This window comes from Zingiber officinale, chromosome 3B, assembly GCF_018446385.1.
Source record: "Zingiber officinale cultivar Zhangliang chromosome 3B, Zo_v1.1, whole genome shotgun sequence".
In the NCBI taxonomy this organism is placed as follows: domain Eukaryota; kingdom Viridiplantae; phylum Streptophyta; class Magnoliopsida; order Zingiberales; family Zingiberaceae; genus Zingiber; species Zingiber officinale.
The window spans coordinates 35,788,138-35,812,974 of NC_055991.1; the positions used below are offsets into that span (position 1 = coordinate 35,788,138).

The 24,837-nt window shown below is 41.0% G+C and overlaps 2 protein-coding genes across 3 annotated transcripts; both read right to left on the reverse strand.

The window, feature by feature from the left end:
* Positions 1-309: 309 nt before the first annotated feature.
* Positions 310-2,816, reverse strand: LOC122056372 (calcium-dependent protein kinase 2-like). The gene is made up of 8 exons (XM_042618294.1): positions 1,864-2,816; positions 1,638-1,781; positions 1,398-1,550; positions 1,191-1,306; positions 923-1,090; positions 710-837; positions 538-637; positions 310-415 (listed from the first exon to the last, which is right to left on the reverse strand). Exons 1-8 carry the CDS (start codon positions 2,576-2,578, stop codon positions 317-319), a joined length of 1,623 nt encoding a protein of 540 aa, XP_042474228.1. The 5' UTR covers positions 2,579-2,816; the 3' UTR covers positions 310-316.
* Positions 2,817-3,051: 235 nt separating this feature from the next.
* Positions 3,052-8,872, reverse strand: LOC122056373 (rhodanese-like/PpiC domain-containing protein 12, chloroplastic). Of its 2 annotated transcripts, XM_042618295.1 has the most exons (9): positions 8,524-8,872; positions 8,160-8,276; positions 7,526-7,617; positions 7,331-7,423; positions 6,700-6,800; positions 6,499-6,609; positions 3,780-3,888; positions 3,493-3,543; positions 3,052-3,321 (listed from the first exon to the last, which is right to left on the reverse strand). In XM_042618295.1, exons 1-9 carry the CDS (start codon positions 8,861-8,863, stop codon positions 3,241-3,243), a joined length of 1,095 nt encoding a protein of 364 aa, XP_042474229.1. In that variant the 5' UTR covers positions 8,864-8,872; the 3' UTR covers positions 3,052-3,240. The 2 variants fall into 2 exon arrangements, with proteins under 2 accessions (XP_042474229.1, XP_042474230.1); XM_042618296.1 differs by lacking the exon at positions 7,331-7,423.
* Positions 8,873-24,837: the final 15,965 nt, after the last annotated feature.

A 24,837-nucleotide genomic window follows, 5' to 3' on the forward strand; every position in this document is an offset into this window, starting at 1 on the left:
TCTGTACATATTTATATAAATTTTTGGCGAATCACGTCTGCTCGTCTCACTTCGAAATAAAAGATCGAAATTTTCTCTTTAATACACAAATCAATAAAATCAATTAATTCCAGGCAAATCATTTAAACACTATACATGGATCTCGGCCACAACGAACAGCAATGAATATAATACACGAAGGTACGTGTGTGTGTTGCTTGGAAGCTCCTCCCTCAGCGAAGTGTTTCAGTATTTCCATGTCTTTGCCAATGTCCGCCAATCTTTACAAAGAATAGATCCTCTCCTCTCCTCTCCTTCCTTTCTTTTTTCCCTCAAATCAAGCATAAGCTCCACTTCTCCTCCTTGACTTCGGTTGACGTTCAGAGTTTTCCTTTTTCATCATGGCCACGAACTCGTCGTAGTTAATTCTTCCATCCTGTGTTGCAAGTTAAAACCCACAACATCAAATGAAAAACAAAAAGAATGAATGACTGAATGAATGAATTCATGGTAGGGAAGCTATATAAATTTAGGCACTTTGTTGTTATATTTACTTACATTGTCTGAATCAGCTTCAGAAATAATATCCTTGATTTCCTTCCCATCGTACATTCCCTTCTCTTTCAGTGCCTGCTCGAGTTCTTCCTTTGTAATGAAACTATAATGAAGACGACGTAATTAGATGTCGCTCAATTCCATGGAATTGAAATGAGTTTGTACTCGATCTCACCCGCTATTATCTTTATCGAAGAATTGAAATGCTGTGTAGAGATGCTCTTCTCTGTCCATCCGGTTCATGTGAATAGTTGCAGTGATGAATTCTTCATAATCGATAGTTCCATTTCCATCCGCATCAGCCTGCACGAAGTATCATCGTGACAATCAGGGTTTCTTAGTTTCCTCTACAAGAAGTACTATTGATCGGTGAATTTGTACAGCTTACAGCTTCCATCAACAATGTGAGTTCTCTCTCTGAGAGCTTTGCTCCTTGATCGGCAAGACCTTTCCTCAATTCTTCTAGTGTTATCGATCCGCTATTGTCAGAGTCCATACTCTTGAACATCTCACTCAGTTCACTTATCTCTTCCTCTGATAGACAGCCGGCTATTACCTTCAGAAACCAAAACCATGTAGGAATGAATTAAGAACAATTCAAAAGGATGCACATCTCTATGTATAAATATCTATACATGCATATAGTTTTTGTTTACCTTCAATGCGGCTTTCTTGAACTTGTTCATCGCTCGGAATTGTTTTAACCTATTCAGAACATTGATATCGAGTGGAGTATCAGGTGCATCTCCGTCTTCCTTGATCCAAGGATGGTCTGCCATGGATATATAGGAAAAAAAAGAATAATCAGAAGAAAATATCAGGGTATAACTGGAGCACCACACCAGAAAGGTAAATTTACTCACTTAGAACTTCCATAGCTGTTAATCTCTTCTTCGGATCTGACATTAGCATCTTCCTCACAAGATCTTTTGCACCAGACGAGATGTTGGGCCACGGATCGCATGCAAAATCAATGTCTCCTCGCAGAATGGCATTGAAGATCCCTCGTTCTGTCTCTGGTGGAATAAACGTTAAAGATCATGCAGGTTAGCAGCATGTACGTATATTTGAGCACTGCAAAAACAAATCAGGAAGAAGTTTACCAGCCCAGAATGGAGGAGATCCACTGAGGAAAATATAAAGCATCACCCCAGTGCTCCAAATATCAGCTTTTTGGCTGTATCTTCGCTTTAAGACTTCAGGTGCGATGTAATATGCGCTGCCAACTATGTCTCTGAATACCTCTCCTGTGCAAAAGTAGCTACACGATGTATTAATCGGGAAAGGTTTGTGACCCTTCAATCTTAGATGTGTCGATGAATTCCTAACCTTCCTTGAAGAAGACAGAGAGGCCGAAGTCGGTGGCCTTGAGCGGGGCATCCTCGTCCTGGTTCAACAAGAGGAAGTTCTCCGGCTTGAGGTCCCTGTGCATCACCCCCATCGAGTGGCAGGTCTGCACAATCTGCACGATGGTCCTTATAAGCGCCGCCGCCGCCCGCTCGGTGTAGTGCCCCCTGGCGATGATGCGGTCGAAGAGCTCGCCGCCGGCGCACAGCTCCATGACGAGGTGCACCGAATGCTTGTCCTCGTAGGCGCCCTTCAGCTCCACGATGTAGCCAGACTGACCGGAGAGGTGGCGCATGATCACCACCTCCCGCCGCACGTCCTCGATGTCCTCCACGTCGATGAGCTTGCGCTTGGCGATGGTCTTGCAGGCGAACTGCTCCCCGGTGTCCCTGCGGGTGGCGAGGTAGGTGACGCCGAACTGGCCGCGGCCCAGCTCCTTGCCGATCTCGTACGTGTCATGGATGTCCTCCATCGGCTGGCCCAGCACGAAGCCCAGGGCGGCGGGATTCGGTGGAGCTTGCGGCTGCGGCTGACGTTGCTGTTGCGGTGCGGCTGCCGTGGGGTTGGCATTGGGAGTGCTGTCGGTGCCGTGATTGGTGCGAGGCGCAGAAGTGGGTGGGGGGGAGGTGGAGGGCGGTGGAGAAACGGGATGGCGATGGGACTTTCTCTTGTTGCCATGGGAGAAGCAATTGCCCATCGTGAAGCCGAAAATCGGAGAAGAGAAGGAAGAGAGAGGAGAGTGAGATTTGCGATGGAGAAAGGAGCGTCCATGGAGATATGGATGGCGCGGCGCAACTGGAGAAGGGGAGCTGCAAAGGGGGAGGAAGCGGGAAGAGAGGATACGAGAGATTGGCGGGAAGCGACAGATTTTGGCTATTAAAATAGCCAACTTTGCCCGGTAAATCCAGAATTCCCCGGTAAATCCATAAGTGAGCATCAACCTGTTATTGCAGTAGTTAAGTACAGTTGTGATAAATAAGCGTATGCTCTATTTATGTATGTAGTAATAATTTACATCAAGCACTCAATAAATAAGTATCCAACAGAATATAAAATTGTTATAACCAAAAACAAAGATCAGAAAATTTTTTACTAAGATAATTAAGGCACATTATTTGTCACGTTGCATTTTCACAAAGACGAATGAATTAACCGTGAAAAACACAATTCTGATGAAGTAAAATATTTATGGAAAATGTTTTTTGTCACTGCTTTGTGATTGTTGTGCACTGTTATCACATGACCTATTAAACTCAAACTGGTAACAAGAAAGAAAAAAGATAACCCAAACGTAAATTACTTTTACGTACACAAGATCTTCATTCAACAAGAGCTACTAAAAGCTATAGGCCAAAACGCTTAATATTTCGGAACTGATGGATCAGCTTTGACAGAATAAGCATGAATTCCTCCAGCTACATTGAAGACCTTTTTGAATCCCTGCAAGAAACACGAACACAAGACAAATTTTCATCAACATGAACATGCCGTAAAGATAATAAAACATGCATGTTACTATAAAAAGAAACTTAATGTCCAAAAAATCACAAACAAATTGATGAAACCCAATGTGTTAAAATGGAAGGTAATGGCTTTTGATGCATGGGTTACCTGCGTCTGTAGCCACTGGGCTACTTGAAGAGACCGCACACCATGGTGACACTGCCATTCAGAATGATCAATTTGAGTGACCAAGAAAAACAAGAAAAGAATTCAACTCAAGCACAAAATTTTAAGGACAAAAATGGATATGAATTTTATGAATATAAATATAGAATAACACACTGATGTATAGTGCATGCCATTGGTATCAATGTAACTGTGTTCATTCATATTTTTCTAAATGCTGGTGCAAACATTGGATTCACAATAAGCAAATTTTAAAGCATCGCTACTACCAGAACATAAGTGTCCTTTTGAGGATCAAACTCTTCAGTTATTAATGATCCCCATGTTCCGAACTGGCGGAGTGGAAGAACCTTGAAGCCAGGCAGAGAAGCTTGAGCTCTGTCATCCACAATCAACAAATGTCAAGCATGTAGAGAAACCATAAAATATGTATACATATTAATGGAACTGAATGCTAGCGAAAGGTAATCTCTTCCTCTTATTATCAATGGCCATAAGGGTTGCATCTCAAAGTCTGAATGCATCGAAGACTTGCAAGGAACACAAACAAAGCATAGGATTGAAAGCCTTGGGATAATTGTGAAGTTTGTCTCCTAGTAGAATTGCTCTCCAAGATGGCAGAGTAGCATTTAAGCTAGATCTCTGAAAAAATATATGTTTGAATAAGCTTAGTCCAAACTTAGTTCACTAAAAGCATCACCCAGTTAATTTCCACGTGTTTACACAAGTGCATATATCTAATCTACTTAGGCTTGATCCATGAAGTTCAAGATGAACATTGAGATCAGATATCAAATTAATGTACAATCATAGCCTCAATCCTATCCTCTATCAAACTTCAGCTAAATTCACTGCCTTATCCAGAGTGAGAGTATCTTCAGCTTCTGAAACATTTTACTAAGAGATGTGGGAGATATGGATCCGCCAGAAAACTGTACCAATCCACATAAAACCAGAATATCTAAGCCTTGTTGCACACCATATGTGAGAACCTGAAGTTCATGTCAAATGTCTTGAAATTTTATCATAATTTCTGGATCAATATTCCTAACCGACAAATTTGTGAAAGTCATTAGTAGACACATGGTTGCATCAGAAGCAGCAACAGTTAATTGTGGGAAGAAGACCTTGTCTTGTTTAGTTTTCGTGCTCCAAAGGTATGATATTCTCTACTTGTAGTTTTGTTTGAGGAGATATTTATTTGGATGGCAAATTTTGCTTTAACTTATATTGTTTCAATGCATATGCTGATGCTCAGTTTATGTTTACTTACATCAAGGATTGGAGCTTTTCCAACAGGCTGCCTGCAGTGGTGAGCGAGTCAGGTATCTTGATAACAACCCAACACATTGGTTGTGTCAAGGGGCCATCATTGATCAATATTGTTCAAAGAGGACAGTGATTCAGTGAATCCAGGGCCGAAAATGGAGTTGTTTCATGGATTAGAATTCTGTGAAAGCTTAACAAAGCTTACGGATTCTAAACTTTGAAGCAAAGGGAGGTTTAATTAGAAATATGAATCTGTCTCATGTACATAACAAGAGGGTATTCTAAGTTCTGACATTCTAAGATCTAAATTACTTGCTTATAGGCTATAGAGTAAGCTCACTGTTATCACAGAAAATTTATATTGTTGCTGACAGTGGCTCACTTAAGTCATTGAACAAAAGAGAAATATACTCAGTAATCCCTAATTCTTAATAACAGTGATTGTGAAGATATTGATCATACAAACGCAAGTTATTCTCATCATCCTAATTCTTAATAACAGTGATTGTGAAGATCTTGATTGTCCAAATGCAAGTTATTGTCATCATCTTAAATTCTTGCTTGTCCTACATCTTAAATGTTGTGATAAGATTTTGAAAAAAAAAAATGACCACAATATCTAAGCCTTGGGACATGTCATGTGATTTTCTTCTTAAAAAAAGTATAAAATGATTGATAAAATTGTCAAAAGATAGATATGTGTTGTCGTGTTTTCCTTCAGTTTATAGGGATTTTTCATCCTTTTGGAATAAGTTCCCTATTTGTGGGCTGCAACAAGTACTGCTATGTTGATACTAGATGGCCTACACTCTAAAACTTGAATAGCAACTTTCAATTAATCCAAGTATTGTTCAATTTGGTCCCCTCAGGACGGTCTAGTGGCTAGCGCATGAGGTGCTGCCACCATGAGGTTTGGAATTTGAATCTCGATATAGCCGAGGTAAATGTCTCCCTCATGCGCTAGTTAGTATTCCAAAGGTCAGTAGCCACCCGTGATTTACCTCCTCCATGTTGGCCCTAGACAGGTTGGCGGGGACGCTAGGGGCGAGCGCAATCGCGTTTTGCCACCAAGTATTGTTCGATCTGGCAACACACATAAATATCAGAAATATCTATTAACACCCAATAAGTACTTTCACATTATCTGAAACGCAGACGCAAGACTAAAAGCTCATCATCTAACATGAGGAAGATATAAACATCTCCGGAATGTAATTTACAGTCAGATATGGAGTGTGATTACATTGCAAAAAGGGATTCCATCAAATGTCCTGAATCCTTCATTATTTTGTTTCAGTCTCCCAGTTATCTATATAAACACAAAGTCTTAGAATCCATTGGCAAGCTAAACAACTATCTGGAACCGACTTGTTGAATAGGTCGATAGAACTATGTCAGCTTGAAAATGATGAACTACCAATGTGCTCTCAAAAACAATGAAAGTAAATCGCCTAATGATGGTAAATTCTAGAACTTAATAGAACTAATGGTGTGTCTATATTTTGATAACAGATACAATATTTAAGTGAAGAAACCTTTAAGTCTAATAACATTCCAAGAAAAACAATTGCTAACCATGAGAACTCATATAAGTTTAAATGCTTCAGAAGCTGCATGTGTATTTCTGCAGTTCTTTTACCATGAACATATGTTTAACTAATGATACATGCACACTGAAATAGCAGCTTGGTTAATATTAACAAAAAGAAGTTTGCTCACACTTCCTCGGGTTCTCTAACATCTATCAACTGAGCTTCCTCAAAGAATCCTGGATCTTGCATTTTTGAATGAAGGTCTTCAGGGTCCATATCTTGCAGAATTGACTCTTCCCTAGGAATGGAAAACTTTGCAGGAAATTTATTCTGGCAAATATGTGAAATGTGAAAAGGTGAGAAACCACAAGATGCATGCAATTAATACCTCTCAGAAAGCACTTGCAAAAGGTGCCATCCATATTTAGTCTTACAGCGCACAACTTTGTTTAAAGGAGCATTAAATACAGCTTCCTCAAATTCAGGAACCTGGTCAGATTTCTCCAACTTAGTTAAAGCTTACAAGATACCATTGTTGCACTTCCATGAGAAAATAAATACTGCTATTAAGTGGACAAGAATGTTTTACCTCGGAAATTGTAAAAGAAAAGATATTTTAGGAGATCATGATACAAGTAGAAAAACCACATGACCATGACAAGAACCCGTGAGAAAAGGAAAATCACACCACATAAATAAAATCACAAAACAAGAGGTTAATAAATTTAATAAAATAGAAAATGCTTAAACATTCCCAAAACAGTGCATTTCATCTCTACCTTCCCTGTTCTGAGAGAAAAGTAGTGTCATAAACTCTATCAGTTCTAGAATATTTTGCAAAGCATATCAAGAGTCTGAAACACAAAAATTCCATGTCCAAATAGAAGAAGCAGACCTAGTGAGTTTTCATTGCACTATTAGTGACTAACTTTTAATTTCTCTTTTGAATATTCACAGAAATGCTATCAATAAAAGGTTTGCACAATAAAAAGACTTTGGGAGCACAGAGGAATCAATACCTGAAAAGTTAGTTGATAACAACATTCATCAGAATATTGACGAGGAATTATGAACACCACATCCAAGAATATAACAGAAGAATGACACTTCACCTTCATAACAATTAGGCTGATTTTCGAAATAAGCATCAGATGTTTTGACTGACTAGCTCTCATTAAAATTATCAACACAATAAATAAAAATTGCAAAAGTACCGTTTGCCCTTTTCTTATCCATCCAAGCATCCCGCCATTTTCCTTTGAGGGACACAAAGAGTACTCCACAGCTAAATCACTTAAATCCACCCCTGGAGAAAGACTAGAACATCACTTAAGTGCAATGATATAGAAAATTAAGAAAGTCGTTCAGAAAAGATGGTAAAATGAGAGATTGAAGATCAGAAATTCATATATAAATTGTAACTGCAAACAAAGTGTGAAATAAATCCAATGTAAAGGGTTCAGTTGGTTTTGTAATGGCTACTATGAAATCAGACATGATGTTATGAAATGCTTAATGTCTAGGGGGGAATTCAACCATATCAAGTTGCAGTTTATCTCAGCTGGCTTTTTGCATACAAGAAACCATCTACACTCTCTCCCTATGGACCAGACGAGCTAAGAATTTGCATATTAGAGGGTAGATATCATTTCTCCATAGCATTCCTATTACCAAGGAATAACATAAAACAATACACTGCAAATTTCAGGCAAAAAAAAGTAAAAGCAAATTGGTTCGTCCTATTAAGTATTAAAAGAGAAATCATCTATTCAGATATTAGACACTATTGCAACACTTTTGAATATTGCAAATCATTGTGCAAAAAAGGAAGTTAAAATGAAGAAAAACCTCCAGAAATTCGCTGCTGGAGCTCCAGCAAAAGCTTAAGGTTGTCTTCACCAACAAGTAGATGTTGTACCAAAAGCTCTTTATTCTCTCTTCCACTGATTCCAGCACTGAAACAAACTATGGATAAACAAAACATATCAATCCTAAAACCTCGCCATTTAATTAGCTGAGAAAGTCATATCGACTATAGAAACAAGCCATAAGAACAAACTTTTATTACTTGAATACAAGTAAAATAGAATTTTGGCACAATTAATCTCCTCCAGCCATAAAATAAATAAAAACACTTTTCTCTCAAAATCGTAGCTATCTAGCTATCTAGTTTTCATGTCAAAAGGGGGTTTAAAAATGGAAATGTACCAACCTCGACTTTGCAACCTGGGGGCGTCCGCCATGAACGAGCTCCACTTCACGGAGGAGGGAGAGGAGAAAGGAGAGATACGCAGGCGCTGTCTTGAGGAGAAAGAGGGTTTAGGATGGAAGGACGACTGGAAGGAAGGCGGTCTGGAAGCAGAGTCGATGGATGGCGCTCTGAGATTGTGCAAAACGAAGATCGGAGAAGCCAGGGAGCGAAGCGCTGACGCCATAGGCAAGCTTCGCATTGCGATATCATCAATCCGCTGCCGCCAGATCTCCGCAGATCTCTCCACGCCTGTATGGAGATGGCAGAATTCATCATGCGTGGATCCGAACAAAAAAGGCATATGCGATTGCAGCCCAACTTTTCGGCCCAAATAAGTGCTATCTATTCTTGAGAACCCAACTTAAAATACAATTTTTAGGAAATAATGGAAATCGCTTCTTGAGTTGGTTTACTTTTTACAAAATAAAATAGTTTTTTAAAAAAAAATAAAATACATATTTATTATATTTAATTTGTATTATTATAAATCAACACTCCTAATTAAAGCTGCAGTTATATTCTTTTCATATCATTTATTATTATCTTTTATTTAAATAATATCTTATACACTTGCACTTTAATCGTATGTGTTGTATAAATTAATGAGAGTTATATTAATATACGTCCTCAGGCGCTTCTCCCTTTAGCGAGCTCTAAGATTAAGGACTACTGTGAACTTACAAATTTATGTTTCCTAAAAGTTTGGTTTAAATTTATAATTTATTAAAAAGATAATTCAATTCTAATTTCAACAATACCTATGTTTTCATTCATTAATGACATTACGATGATGCTGGTAGATTACTTGATAAGACATGCCAACAATTTCTTGCATTTCAAGCCACTGACAGAAAAAATAATAAAATAAATAAATAAACAAAACAGCCTATCAAATCAAAACAAGACAAGTCTAATACATGTGATTATCTCCAACAATTAACAAAGGAAAAAAAAAATCAAAGAGATTAAAATAAATAAAAAGACAAAACGCCAAAATTAAAAGGAGCTCCATTCTAATAACACAGGAAAGCTCCTTTTGATTTAGACAAATACTTTTAATATTATCATAGGATTTTCACATGAACCTTCCTTTCACATACAGCACTCCCGTTAATTCCAAGGAAAGCGAAGAGAAACCACCAATGTTCCATATTCAAAGAAGATAAGCATGTGGAGTTGAAGTGATCCAAGCGAAAATTGCCTTGACAAACTGTGGAAAATTTTTGCAGTTTACTGTTGTTGTTCTTTTCTCAGAACTTGACTTTGTCAGCTACTTCCAGATATTTTTTTCTTCCTTATCAATTTGAAATATTAATGCATAGAACTGTGCGACACCACCCACAGCTATAGCTTTAAAGTAATTTTAAAAAAATAAAAAAAAATTGTTGAGCAGTCGCATCAATAGGGACAGATGAATGCATCAGTTTAAGTAAAGAGAAATGATACGCTGCTCGAATTTGTCTCTCGAATTTGGATCTCGAATGACGTGGCTTCCTGCGTGGAAAGTGACACGTCAAAGACTTTCCACTTTATTTTTTTTCTCTCCCTGCTCGGCTCGAATTTTCTCTCCGCCTCTTGCCTTGCCCTAACGTTTTCTCTCCGCCTCTTGCCCTAACATTTTCTCGCCGCCTCCTTGCCGTCTCTCTTTCCCTCCGCCTCTTGCTGTCGCGTTTTCCCTCCGGCTCCTTGCCCTAAATCTCTCCGCTCTCCGTTCTCTGCTCTCGGCGCTCGACGGACTTGGCTCCTTCCTTTCTCTCAGCCTCTCCCCTGCCCTAAATCTCCCCTGAATCCAGGTACAAAGCTGTTTTCCTTAGCTGATTTTTGTCCAAATCGACTTTATGCTATTCGGACCTTAATGTTGTTCGGTTTCCTACTGTTTAGCTGCTCGCCTCTCCCTGTTTTTTCTGCTCGTAAAAGGACTTTTTTGTTCAACTTAAGCAAAGTGATAAACTTAGAGCAGTGTGCGTTAATTCTTCCTCTAAATTCTCGAAACAGTATCCTTGAGTCTGACAACATATTAAAGTGGATCAGTGCAAATTTTTTTACAGGCCCTCTGATAGTACCCGCTAACTTGATTGTTTCATTGTAATATGACTTGATTGTTTCAGTGTAAATTTTTGGCTGGGTTTTTTGGCTACAACAAAAGTAACATAGCTGGGTTTTTTTGGCTACAAGCTATTTAAACCACTGAAATATCATTTAAGAATCTCCATTCTTTGCTAGATGCTTGCATTCAGGATTCAGTCTGAGTCCATAATCACTTTCTTGGTGATGGCAAGCCTATTGTCATTTTTTGGGTTGGAGGAGTGCTAGTGTCTTTAGCCCTAGACAACTTGAATTATATATTCAGGCAACATATGGGTTCTTTTAGCTTACAATAATCAGATTTGATACTAAATTGGACGTGAGCAGTCCAAAATCTGTGATGGAGCATCCTATTGGATGCTTCAAGAAGTTCCATCTGAGCCTTGGAGTTGATCTTTTAGGGCTATGTTGTTACGACTTGTGACTAAGGGGCTGTTTATTAGGGTAGTTGTTTTAATTATCAATATTGATTTTTCTATCCATAGACCTTGTTTTTATCTTGGGTGACATCTTGTCTCACTTTCCGGATTCAGTATGATGGCAAGTTAAGACTTTAACTAGAGTTTTGATATATTATTGATTTATACAATAACGCAAAATGGCTTTTTTCCTATTTTTCCATTGATTTAGCATACAATATATGAGCATTAAAAAATATTTGAATCTAAGTAATTCTTGTTTGCTGAATAGGTTGTTAAAAGATGGCATCATCAAGTTACAGCTCTATCGACGACGCAAAATTTGAACATGTACCATGTAGAGATTGCGGACGAAGAACATTGGTATGTGTTTCTAGATCGAGCAAAAATCCTGGAAGGAGGTATTATGGATGTGCGCAACATGGCTGGCAAAAGTGGGTCGTAGCCGATACTTTGTCTAATGAAGACAGAAGTGACATATGTCGTGGAAGGTTAGGAAGAATAGAGTCAAGGTTAGGAAGTGAATACATTGCTTCTCGTGGGCATAATCTAGGAAATTGGAATGTACCATCAGTGGTCTGGATATTAGTTATAGTGAATTTAACTCTTTTGGCTGTATACCTTATTACTTTGTTAGTTCGGTCTTGTTAATTAGCGTTGAGTAATGTTGGTGTTGTAATGTGATAGGATAATTTGTTTTTAGTTAAGATGGATAATGCAGAACATGTTATATAATCGTTTGATAATTTGTAATGATTTTATTCTGCTTTGTTCTTCTTTCGGGACTTATTTAGTTGGATATAAGATACAACAAATCAGAAAATTTTGTAGTTGAACTTAATAAATGGATCAAGTTCAGTGCCAGAATGGACCACTACAATTGATTTGTCCCTTTCTGCTTCTGCTACTAGAGCTTCCACAAGAACATCATTGAATGTCCTGAGGCTGCTTTTGATAGACATACGATCTGGTACTAAAGAGAATGATTTTGGGGTACCAGTTTGGCATCAATGTGAGAGTACATTGATCGCTTAGGAAATCTTCAGTACAGTAAGGTATACATTTCCAATTTATGAATGAATATACATAAATGCATACACATTGTTACATCAAATTTGATTAGTGGCGCAGAGACCTTGCTCTGCCACAAGCTACAGTAGCCAAGGATTCAATCATCTTACCCTCCTCGGTAGATTCTGAGTCCTTCTCATCCTCTGTGATGACATGTACTAGCACAGGACCAGTTGAATCTAATGATGCCACTTCATTAAGTACACAAACTAGATCATCAAATATAAGTGTCTGTGCACTGGTCCAATGTAGTAAAGTCCAAGGTCTTCAAAGAGAGTAGCTCCAAGAGGGCCCATCATACCCCGTGTGCACTCATCAACTTTGGCTGCCAATTCATGCACTGCTTTACCGATCTTTTTTGTTATTCCCTGGTATCGACAAACATGATAAAACATAATGTAATATAGGTAAAATGCAGAGACGATAATGCATACCAAATAATAGAGCTCTAAAACACACTGTAGTTCAGAACACAAATATTGGAATGGCCAACAATCGAGGCAAGACACATGCAGTAGTTAAGAAACAAAACCATTGGAGCAGTCAAGAATGGAGGCAATAAAACATATGAAAAAAAACCCACATATCAAAGCAACTTCACCTATTTGAAGTTCTGTCAAGAAAAATTTTAAGGTAAATGAACATTAACATTTCCAAAACAGACTTTACAGAACTCAGGTTCTTTCATTCCAGCATTGCTCATTGCCTCATAGGATGTAAAGAATGCCTACTATCATTTAAAATCACTATCATGTTAGAGTCAAGATATCCAGCATTGCTCATTGCCTCATAGACCTGACCAGCCATTGTTGTCAAATTTCTTATGATTGTCACAACACGATTCTTCTTTCCTTGAATATCTCTTGCAACAGCCATTCCTGGGCAAAATAAACACTATCAGAACAAGTTTCATTTTTTAAAAAAAAACAAAAAAATAATCATATATCATGAGAAAAATGCACATTGGAAATGCAAACAAGGATTTTCTACTAAATCAAGGAACAATAAATACACCTCAATATTCAATATCATTATTTTAAAAAATAATAGATTTAAAAAAAAAACGTGACAGAGCTAACAAATTTTCACTTTTTTGCAGCAAACAGCGAACCATCCTACAAATTAAGGCGAACCATCTCTATTTGTAGCAGTGAAAAAACCAGAAATTTTCATGAAACTTCTTTGCAAACACAGATACAGATTTGTCATCAGTTCAACTACAAAATGCCATCCATAGCTACAATTAACCATCACACAGAATTGAACAAGGTTTGAAACACAAGAAACAAGCATCATATAGACTGCCTTCTTAGCCCATGACAAGCCTGAACTCGAATCTATGGCCACGCCAAAAGCCTGAACACGCATCACAGAATATCAATCTGCATGATGACAATTAGAATGTTGATTAGTTATTGAAACTGACATTAAATAATGTGTTTTGATACTGACATTTGCCCAGATGTACCTCTCTCTCTGGTCAGTAGCTCCTGGTTTCTGAGAACAGAAAGAATTGAATGATTGTCGTTGTCATCATTATGTTGTTGATTGGCTGGTTGTCGCAGAATGAATGACCTAACATTGTATTCAACAAAGAGCCATATAAATAGTAAATAGAGATATTTGGCTACAAAGAAGTATATAAAGCAAAAGTTATCTCATAGGTACCGAACAATAATCCTCTATGGCTTAAAACATAATAAATCATACCTTTTTTCTGGCCTTTGCAACTGATTTCTTCATAATTTGTTCAATCTTAGATTGTTTCCTCTTTGTGGGTGGACGACCTCGAGATCTTACTTTTAATGGAGAGTGTATTGTTTTTGAACTTGATGTAGATGTTTCTTTCAATTGGTGCGCTCTTGAATGATTTATTTGAATATCAATCAATTTTTCCTTCGCATCTTTCAAGATTTCCACCAAAACAGAACAACTGTCGTCATTATTTGCCCCAAGTTGTTGAACCTCTTGTATCAATGGAGTGAGAATATTATACCGATGTCTTTCTCCATCACAAACATATTCATCATAAATGTTAGTGATACTTTGATAACCACGTTTAATATCTTTGCGCCATCGATCCATAATATAATTCATAGGAACCTCAATCACCTTCATTCGTATCAACACAGAGATCACATGCCTACATAAAATTCCCCGAAACTCAAAAAGATGGCATAGACACTTAACTTGACAAGCTAACTCAGTATAATCTACCCTGAAGGAAGCATCTCTTATAGGGTCTCCATTTTTTCCCAACAAAGTTTCTACCACTTCAAATATAAAAGCAACCCCTTCTTGCCTCACTAGTGAGGTATTGCAAAACATCAACCCTCTTATCTCATCTTGGAACAACTTAAATAAGTTGTTAGTGTAGAAACTTTGAAATTGTCTTTCAATAGGATAACCAGAAATTACTGGTATCATAGAATTAAAAGAACCAAAATCCAAATTTTTTTCTTTTTCAATCTTCTTCTTCAGAGCATTATCAAACTGTTCAACAAATTGCTTCAAAGAAGTTTTCGAATGAACATATTCATCAAAAAAAGCATTCATACTTTCACTCCTTTGGGATGTGGACATACCTGCCCAAAACTTATCTTTGACATACACAGGTATCCATCTATTCCGCTGTTCATACAAAGATTTCAACCAGTCATTGTTATCTAAATTAAAAACCTCAATCATTTTCATCCAATTTGCATCACATTCATCAATAGTAAGTGAGTTGTAAACAATATTCTTCATTTGTTTCTTTATCAGCTTATATTGAGCATGCCCACCTAATTTTGCTGGTAATTTTTTCATTATATGCCAAAGACACAAACGATGATGAGAATTCGGAAATATCTCTTCAATAGCAATTGCCATGGCACGACACTGGTCTGTGATTATGGCCTTTGGAGCACGCCCAAGCATACATGTCAGCCAAGATTTGAACAACCATATGAATGTTTCTGAATCTTCACTTGATAATAATCCACAACCAAGCAAAATGGATTGACCATGATGATTCACCCCAACAAAAGGAGCAAATGACATATCATAACTATTAGTCAAATAAGTTGTATCAAAAGTCACAACATCAGAAAAGTAATGATATGCAGCCCTACATCTTGCATCTGCCCAAAAAACATTTCTTATTCGAGACTCTTCATCTAAATCAAGCACATAAAAGAAGTTAGAGTTCCGACTTTGCATGCAACAAAAATAATTACTCAAGGCTTCAGCATCTCCATCCCCTAACCTCAACCTTCTAGCTTCTGAAATATAATTCCTACACTTTCTCTCATCAAATGTCAAATTCTCATAGCCTCCAGCCTCAACTACCAATGAATGAAAACTTTTACTTAAAGTAATTCCTGCTTGATCATTTAATTCAAGTTTCCTCTTTGTAGTTGAATCCAATAATTTATTACATCTAAAATGTCGTGACTTTCCCGGGCTCAAGACATGATTATGTTCAAGAGATACACTATTTATCACAAAGTTATCATCATTCCGAATAACAACATTAATCTTAGCTTTGCAATTTGTCTTAGTAGAAGGCCTAGGGTACAAAGCATTTTTGGCTTGAGATACTGTTTTACCACTTTTGGCACATCCAAAACAAAAATATTTTTGCTTTCCATCATCTCCCTTTTTACCACCTAATTTGGAAATACCAAAACCAACATTCTGAGCATATGATTTATAAAAATTACGAACTTCATCTTCAGATATAAAAGTCATTCCAATCTTAGGAATCATGACTTCATTTAAACTAGATGGAGATAGGTCTGTGCTCACATGGTCGTTGTTATCATTTACCTCATTTGAATCACTTTTTCCTTGTTCCATGATTATTTTTCACCTACATTTATTCAAAAATGGAAGGCAGGTAAGTATTCAACTACATTTATTTGCTTAAAAAATAGAAAACATCCAGAAAAGAAATAAGAACATACAAGCATCTACTAAGGCTTGCCATCACCAAGAAAGTGATTATGGACTCAGACTGAATCCTGAATGCAAGCATCTAGCAAAGAATGGAGATTCTTAAATGATATTTCAGTGGTTTAAATAGCTTGTAGCCAAAAAAACCCAGCTATGTTACTTTTGTTGTAGCCAAAAAACCCAGCCAAAAATTTGCACTGAAACAATCAAGTCATATTACAATGAAACAATCAAGTTAGCGGGTACTATCAGAGGGCCTGTAAAAAAATTTGCACCGATCCACTTTAATATTTTTCAGACTCAAGGATACTGCTTCGAGAATTTAGAGGAAGAATTAACGCACACTGCTCTAAGTTTATCACTTTGCTTAAGTTGAACAAAAAAGTCCTTTTACGAGCAGAAAAAACAGGGAGAGGCGAGCAGCTAAACAGTAGGAAACCGAACAACATTAAGGTCCGAATAGCATAAAGTCGATTTGGACAAAAATCAGCTAAGGAAAACAGCTTTGTACCTGGATTCAGGGGAGATTTAGGGCAGGGGAGAGGCTGAGAGAAAGGAAGGAGCCAAGTCCGTCGAGCGCCGAGAGCAGAGAACGGAGAGCGGAGAGATTTAGGGCAAGGAGCCGGAGGGAAAACGCGACAGCAAGAGGCGGAGGGAAAGAGAGACGGCAAGGAGGCGGCGAGAAAATGTTAGGGCAAGAGGCGGAGAGAAAACGTTAGGGCAAGGCAAGAGGCGGAGAGAAAATTCGAGCCGAGCAGGGAGAGAAAAAAAACAAAGTGGAAAGTCTTTGACGTGTCACTTTCCACGCAGGAAGCCACGTCATTCGAGATCCAAATTCGAGAGACAAATTCGAGCAGCGTATCATTTCTCTTAAGTAAAACACTGAGCCTATGGCTTCGACGTTCTGGCCACGTACGAATTACTAGAATTAATTATGTTAAAGATAGTACTTATCATCAAGTCTGTCTCTTTCTGTCATTAAAACTTTGCTTTGGCCCTGAGCTGCTTAAACAAGCTAGGAAAGAAATGGGAAAATGTCGCCTTGATTAAGAACAACTGAACAAGGCCAGAGACAAAGTTTCACACTCCTCCATCACCTTGATATTAATAGATTGTATTGTCTTTATTGAAATAAAGTTAGTGAGACAGCTACAATACGTATAGCACTTTTTGTGTGTGTGTATATATATTAAAATATCTTTCCGTAAAATTTTGAAGGAGTGTTCCATCTACCTATTGCATGTGCATAGGAAAAAATAAAATAATTATTAATATAGGTGTACTAATTTAGTTATAATATATAGATGTCTTATTAGTTGTAAATTACTAATATTTTTGGTTTAAATGGTTGAAATTAAGAGAAGAGAAAATTAATCATATTATTGAATCTAAAATTGATTAAGAAATAAAGAGTATAAGATCTTTATATAGTTAATTATAAGAAAAAAATTTAAACCTTAAACTGAAAATGTAAAAAACTAAATCTAAACTCTAAACTAAAAAGATAAAAGACTAAATTATCATCAAGACTATAAACAAATAATTCTAATAGATTATATAATATAAATTATATAATCTAACATCCTCCCTCAAACTTACAATGCTATAGCCAGAAGCATTGAGAGTTTGTCAGATAAAAATCAGAAGCGCAAAGCGGAATGAACTTTGGTAAACATATCAACAATCTGTAGCTTTGAAGGAACAAAAGGCAATGTGATGATGTCAATCTGAAGATGGTGACAAGTAATGTGACAATCAATTTCAATATGTTTCGTCCGTTCATGAAAAATTGAATTGTGTGTAATTTGAATAGCACTCTAATTATCACAATATAACGGAGTAGGTGATGAAAAGAGATACTCATATCCGCAAGCAACCAACGCAACCAAACTATCTCACAAGTAGTTGAGGTCATGACATGATACTTAGGTTCTGTGAAAGATCTAGAAATAACATCTTGCTTTTTACTCTTCCAAGAAATGAGGGAATCACCAAGAAAAACGTAGAAGCCAGTGGTAGATTTGCGATCTGTAGGATCACCATCTCAATCCACATCAGAATATGCACGCAGCTCAAGATATGAAGTTGAAGGAAATAAAAGGCTTTGAAATTGAATGCCCCTAAGATACCTGAGAATATGAAGAACAACAGTCCAATGAACTATAGTTGGTGCAACGATAAATTGACTAACCACATGAACATCATATGCAATATCTAGACGAGTCACGGTGAGATAAACTAAGATTCCAACAATAGTTCTATACAAACTAGGATCCGACAAAGGTGAGCCATTAGATGGAGAATATTGAGCATTAGTCTCAATAGGAGTATCAATAATCCTATTATCAGTAAGACGAGCACGCTCAAATAGATCAGATATATACTTTGACTAAGATAAAAGATAACCTTTCAGGGAATAAGCAATCTCAATGCCCAAAAAGTAACGTAGTATACCCAAGTCTTTTATAGCAAAACAATGAGCCAACTCAGACTTCAAGGAAGCAATTCCATCAAAATCATCACCAGTAATAATCATGTCATCAACATATAATGATAAAAGAATATGATCTGCACTCGTACATCTAATAAGCAATGCTGAATCATGATTACTAGGATGAAAATCAAACGAAGTAATCACTGTAGTGTAGATAACTTCTCAAACCAAGCACGAGATGCTTGTTTGAGACCATAAAGCACTTTACGAAACTTGCAAACTTCACCAGGTTGGTGTGAAATACCAGGAGGAGGTGTTATATAAACTTCTTCATGAAGATAACCATTTAGAAATGCATTCTTAACATCCATCTGAGATATTCTCCATCGACAAACAGAAGCAACAGCAATCAGAGTACGAACAATCGTCATTTTTACAATAGGAGTAAATGTTTCCTCATAATCTATGTCATACTCCTGAGAATAACCTTTAACAACAAGACGAGCTTTATATCATTCGATAAATCCATTATATTTAGTTTTGATCTTATATATCCAACAAGAACCAATGGTATGTTTTCTTGGTGGCAATGGGACCAAATCTCATGTATGACTCTGATGCAAAGCAGTTAGTTTCTCAGTCATAGCACTCTGCCAAAGTGGGTTACAAACAACTTCTCTATAGGATACAGGCTCAGAAAGATAATGAATAGATGCAACAAATGAAGTAAAAAAATGAGAATAATAAGAGTAAGCAAAATCTGGTAGTTTAGTAGATTTACGAGCACGAGTGGATTGACGATGATGGAGAGAAGGATCATCCGCAATCTCAGGAGATGATTGGGTGGTGGCAGAAGGAGGAGCATGTGGAGTGGATATCTCAGGAACCAAAGTATCAGATTCAGTTGAACTACCAGTAGGAGCTGTGGGTGAAACTTCCTCAGTGTCGGTATTGAAAGGATCAATGCAAAGTAGATCTAATTTTGTCATATTATACGAACTAGCAGGTATAGAAAAGAATGGAATATGTTCAAGAAACACAACATGACGAGAGACATACAATTTTTGACTAACAGGATCAAAGCAACAATATCCTTTTTGACTAACACCATAGCCCAGAAAGACACAAAGAGGAGACCGAGAGGCTAACTTATTACGCTTTGCATGTGGACGAAGGACAAAACAAGTACAACTAAAAATACACAAAGAGGAATAGACGGGAGCATACCCATACAATTTTTCAAAAGGTGACAAATCTGAATTGTGTGAGGTTGGAATTCTATTAATGACATGAGCAGTAGTAAGGATTGCTTCCCCCCAAAAGGCATTAGGAACACTGGCAGATAATAAAAATGAATGAGTTATTTCAACAAGATGTCTATGTTTCCGTTCAGTCACATCATTTTGCTCAGGAGTATTTGAACATGAGGTTTGATGAATAGTACCATCAGAAGCAAGTAAATGTAAAAATTGGTTCGAAGTGTATTCACCCCCCAAATCACAACGAAAACACTTTATGATACTAGAATGTTGAGTTTTCACAAGAGCTCTAAAGTTATTGAAAATTGTAAGATAATCAAACCTGTGTTTCATAAGATAGATCCAAGAGTAACGAGTGCAATCATCAATAAGGAAACATAATACCTTGAACCTCCTTTTATAGGAATAGGAGAGGGTCCCCACACATCAGAATGGATAAGATCAAATGGAGCAGAAGAAAAAGAAAGACTTTTAGAAAATGGTAAGGAAGAAAATTTGGTCAGTTTACAACCACTACAATCAGAAATATCAGAACTTTTTAAAGGTCCTTGATCCTGTCTGGAAGCTGAGAAGACGAACCTGCCGGTGTGACGTGTCTGGAAGGTTGACCGCATCCCCATGACCCGGTTGATGATCTGTCCACTGCGTTGACCAAGTAGTCTGAAGTCCTCCTCCGGTCAACTGTACCTGTATCCAGCGACCGGGTTCCCCCGGTCTCTGGTACCTCGATGCTCGAGGCGAATCCCACAAATGTATGAGTAACCAGATAATAGCAGAATAGTAGTAAAATAAACAGATACCGAGTATGAGAACGTACCCTGGCCCAGGGGGGCGCCCTCGGATGGATGGATGAGCTGGTCACGTCGCTAATCGAGTCGCAGCGGCCCGGAACAATGCAACGTCTCACAGGCCGATATATGGCGGTGGCTCGCAGGCCAGATGATACGAATAACTCACAAGCAAAATAACAATATAAATAGCGAAACACAACACGGCTCTATGGCCAAAACCCCATCTCGGCTCGGAGGTCGAAGCGAACAAACAATGCGTGGGCGGTGGCTGCCCTAAGGATACCAACGTCCACTGAAGACAGCGGTTGTGACCGCAGGGGGAGGTAGTGGTGGCTGCCGGCAGGTGACAATGGCTGCCTGGAGGTGCCGGTGGCTATATCCGCAGTCACTGAAGGCGGCAATAACAGCTGGAAGTGTCGGCGAACGCTGGCGTGATAGGATGGTCGCGACAGCAGTGGCTTGAGGCGGCCCTAGTCGCTGGGACAGCGCCCATTGGGGCGGCGCTGGTCGCTGGGGCGGCGCTGGTCGCTGCGGATGGCGTCCGCTGGGGCGGCGCTGGTCGCCGGGGACGGAGCCTACCAGGGCGGCGCTGATCAGGCTCTGAGGTGATGCCCGCGTGGAGAAGACACAGCAGCCCCCCTCCCTGTGCTTGACGGCGGCTCCCTCGAAAACCACCCCGCTATGGAGGGGAGAAGAGATGGAGACCGGCGGTATGCGGCGGTCGATGACCAGCGTCGGCGCTGGCGCTACGCAAGGGGCAGCTCCTTCCTTGGCTGGCGGCGGAAAAAACCCTTTCCCCCTCCTCCGTTTCTCCCTGGCGGCGCCCCTTCCCAAAACGCGAGCCCCCCCCTCCTTTTTTTTTTTTTCTCTCGTGCTTGCCTTAATCCCCCAAAGAAACCTAAACATCCAATTACAAAAATGTCCTTCTCCTTCCTCTTAATTACCTTTGACCTCTTCACATATCCGGATCACAAGCCTCCCCTTCAAGTCTAGTCGAAGGAGGCGTGAGTCCGACTGACTGGACAGTCTATTGCAAAGAATTGAACCACTCTCGATGTCAAAGCCAAATCGCTGAACCAATAATATAATGTCGCTCGAGCGGTCGCTATAATAGTGGTGTCGTAGGAGATGGTAACGATACCGAGTGGACCAAGTCTGTAATCGAACCAATGTCGAGTGCGCAGCCACGAAGATACCGACCGGGCGATCAAAGTGATGCCGATCGGGTGGATAGACGCTGAGCGGAAGATGCTGAGCGAACGACAACACGCTGAGTGCTCGACATGTAAACTGACAGCCGACCGAGCGGCACGTGGGACGCTGAGTAGACCGGCACGAGGCCGGGCGTGCGACCTAGATCAAGCGGTGTGGCCGAACGGATGATCGGAAAGATGTCGATCGAGTGAGTAGACGGCGAGCGGACAACGTCGAACGAGCGACAGAGAAAATGACGATCAGTCGATCATGAAATGCTGGCCTAACGTGCTGAATGAGCAGCACCGAGAATGGTCAACGAGCAAACATAAAATGTTGGTCCGGCAGTCGAGTAGCGAGGAGTTCGCAATGCCGAACGAGCGATCGGAATGATGCTGATCGGATGGATAGATGCCGGACGAATGCTGTCGTGCGAACGATCGTAATGCTGCCGATCGGATGTATAGATGCCGGACGGACGATGCCGCGCGTGCGACCGTGGTGACGTCGATCGGTCAGATAGATGCCGGGCGACCGTGGTGACGTCGATCGGTCAGATAGATGCCGGGCGGACGATGCCGCGCGTGCGACCGTGGTGACGTCGATCGGTTAGATAGATGCCGGGCCGCAAGGACTGCTCGACCCCGAACGGGGGAGATAGATGCTCGTGACGGCTACTCGACCCAAACGGGGGAGATAGATGTATGATATACTGGTCCGATATACTGGTCCTCCCGGCCGAACGGCTCGGGGGCCTTCGGCTTCGAGCGCTTGGCTCGGATAATAACCTTTCGGCCGAACGGCTCGGGGGCCTTCGGTCCTCGAGCCTGTGGCTCGGATATAAACCTCCCGGCCGATCAGCTCGGGGGCCTTCGGTGATAACTCGACCCCGAACAGGGGAGATAAAATATATGATATGCTGGTCCGTGCAGAGGTCTTCAGCCCGGGAGGTTTATAGTCGCCGGCCCGACTGCGTCCCGACTCTTGGTCGGTCGCCCGGGCCCGACTCTCGATTTTTAACGACGGTGCTCGTCGGTCTCCAAGTGAGACTACACACCCGGCCGAACGGCTCGGGCCTTCGTCGTCGAGCGCTTGGCTCGGAAAACCATATACCCGGCCGACCGGCTCGGGCCTTCACATCGAGTGCTTGGCTCGTATATAATCCTCCTCGAGGTAGTCTCGGCTAAAATGTACCTGGCCGAGCGGCTCAGGCCTTCGCTCCCTGAGGAAGTACTCAGCTAAAATGTACCTGGCCAAGCGGCTCAGGCCTTCGCTCCCTGAGGAAGTACTCACCTAAAATGTACCTGGCCGAGCGGCTCAGGCCTTCGCTCCCTGAGGAAGTACTCAGCTATAATGTACCTGGCCGAGCGGCTCAGGCCTTCGCTCCCTGAGGAAGCACTCAGCTATAATGTACCTGGCCGAGCGGCTCAGGCCTTCGCTTCCTAGCGACCAGCGGAGATTTGCATTAGCTCCCTACTCCCGAACACCCATGGAGTTAGGAGAACATAAGACACTCTTCAGGATACAAGGCAATAACCTCCCTCTATCATCTTGAACAGCGCAGGGTTTTGGTTTCCCATCCTGCCATAATAGTATGCAGCCCGGCCGAACAGCTCGGGGTCTTCGTGATCGAGCCCCTGGCTCGTATATAATCCTCCCGGCCGAACGACTCGGGGGTCTTCGCCATCGAGCCCCTGGCTCGTATATAATCCTCCCGGCCGAACGACTCGGGGGTCTTCGCCATCGAGCCCCTGGCTCGTATATAATCCTCCCGGCTGCTCGGCTCGGGGGCCTTGGCTCGAAGAACTACTACAAATCACATAACTAATCGAGAACAGATAACGGAAAGACTGACCTAGGTCATGAGGATGGCAGAACTATCCGGCGCCGTTCATCTTCACGTTTCAGATCAGGCGCGTTCCCACAGACGGCGCCAATTTGATACTGTCTGGAAGCTGAGAAGACGAACCTGCCGGTGTTACGTGTCTGGAAGGTTGACCGCATCCCCATGACCCGGTTGATGATCTGTCCACTGCGTTGACCAAGTCGTCTGAAGTCCTCCTCCGGTCAACTGTACCTGTATCCAGCGACCGGGTTCCCCCGGTCTCTGGTACCTCGATGCTCGAGGCGAATCCCACAAATGTATGAGTAACCAGATAATAGCAGAATAGTAGTAAAATAAACAGATATCGAGTACGAGAACGTACCCTGGCCCAGGGGGCGCCCTCGGATGGATGGATGAGCTGGTCGCGTCGCTAATCTAGTCGCAGCGGCCCGGAACAATGCAACGGCTCACAGGCCGATATATGGCGGTGGCTCGCAGGCCAGATGATACGAATAACTCACAAGCAAAATAACAATATAAATAGCGAAACACAACACGACTCTATGGCCAAAACCCCATCTCGGCTCGGAGGTCGAAGCGAACAAACAATGCGTGGGCGGTGGCTGCCCTAAGGATACCAACGTCCACTGAAGACAGCGGTTGTGACCGCAGGGGGAGGTAGTGGTGGCTGCCGGCAGGTGACAATGGCTGCCTGGAGGTGCCGGTGGCTATATCCACAGTCACTGGAGGCGGCAATAACAGCTGGAAGTGTCGGCGAACGCTGGCGTGATAGGATGGCCGCGACAACAGTAGCTTGAGGCGGCCCTGGTCGCTGGGACAGCGCCCATTGGGGCGGTGCTGGTCGCTGCGGACGGCGTCCGCTGGGGCGGCGCTGGTCGCCGGGGACGGAGCCTACCAGGGCGGCGCTGATCAGGCTCTGAGGTGATGCCCGCGTGGAGAAGACACAGCAGCCCCCCTCCCTGTGCTTGATGGCGGCTCCCTCGAAAACCACCCCTCTATGGAGGGGAGAAGAGATGGAGACCGGCGGTATGCGGCGGTCGATGGCTACGTCAGGCGCCGGCGAAGTACGCAAGGGGCAGCTCCTTCCTTGGCTGGCGGCGGAAAAAACCCTTTCCCCCTCCTCCGTTTCTCCCTGGCGGCGCCCCTTCCCAAAACGCGAGCCCCCCCTCCTTTTTTTTTTCTCTCGTGCTTGCCTTAATCCCCCAAAGAAACCTAAACATCCAATTACAAAAATGCCCTT

Coding starts and splice junctions, on each gene's coding strand:
- LOC122056373 (XM_042618295.1), bottom strand. CDS start 8,863: ATGCCTTTTTTGTTCGGATCCACGCATGATGAATTCTGCCATCTCCAT. Junction 7,424..7,525: donor GGATAAGAAAAGGGCAAACG/GTACTTTTGCAA, acceptor ATTGTTATGAAG/GTGAAGTGTCATTCTTCTGT. Junction 6,801..7,330: donor GTTATCAACTAACTTTTCAG/GTATTGATTCCT, acceptor AAATCTGACCAG/GTTCCTGAATTTGAGGAAGC.
- LOC122056372 (XM_042618294.1), bottom strand. CDS start 2,578: ATGGGCAATTGCTTCTCCCATGGCAACAAGAGAAAGTCCCATCGCCAT. Junction 1,782..1,863: donor CTCTGTCTTCTTCAAGGAAG/GTTAGGAATTCA, acceptor ACTTTTGCACAG/GAGAGGTATTCAGAGACATA. Junction 1,091..1,190: donor TCAAGAAAGCCGCATTGAAG/GTAAACAAAAAC, acceptor TGGTTTCTGAAG/GTAATAGCCGGCTGTCTATC.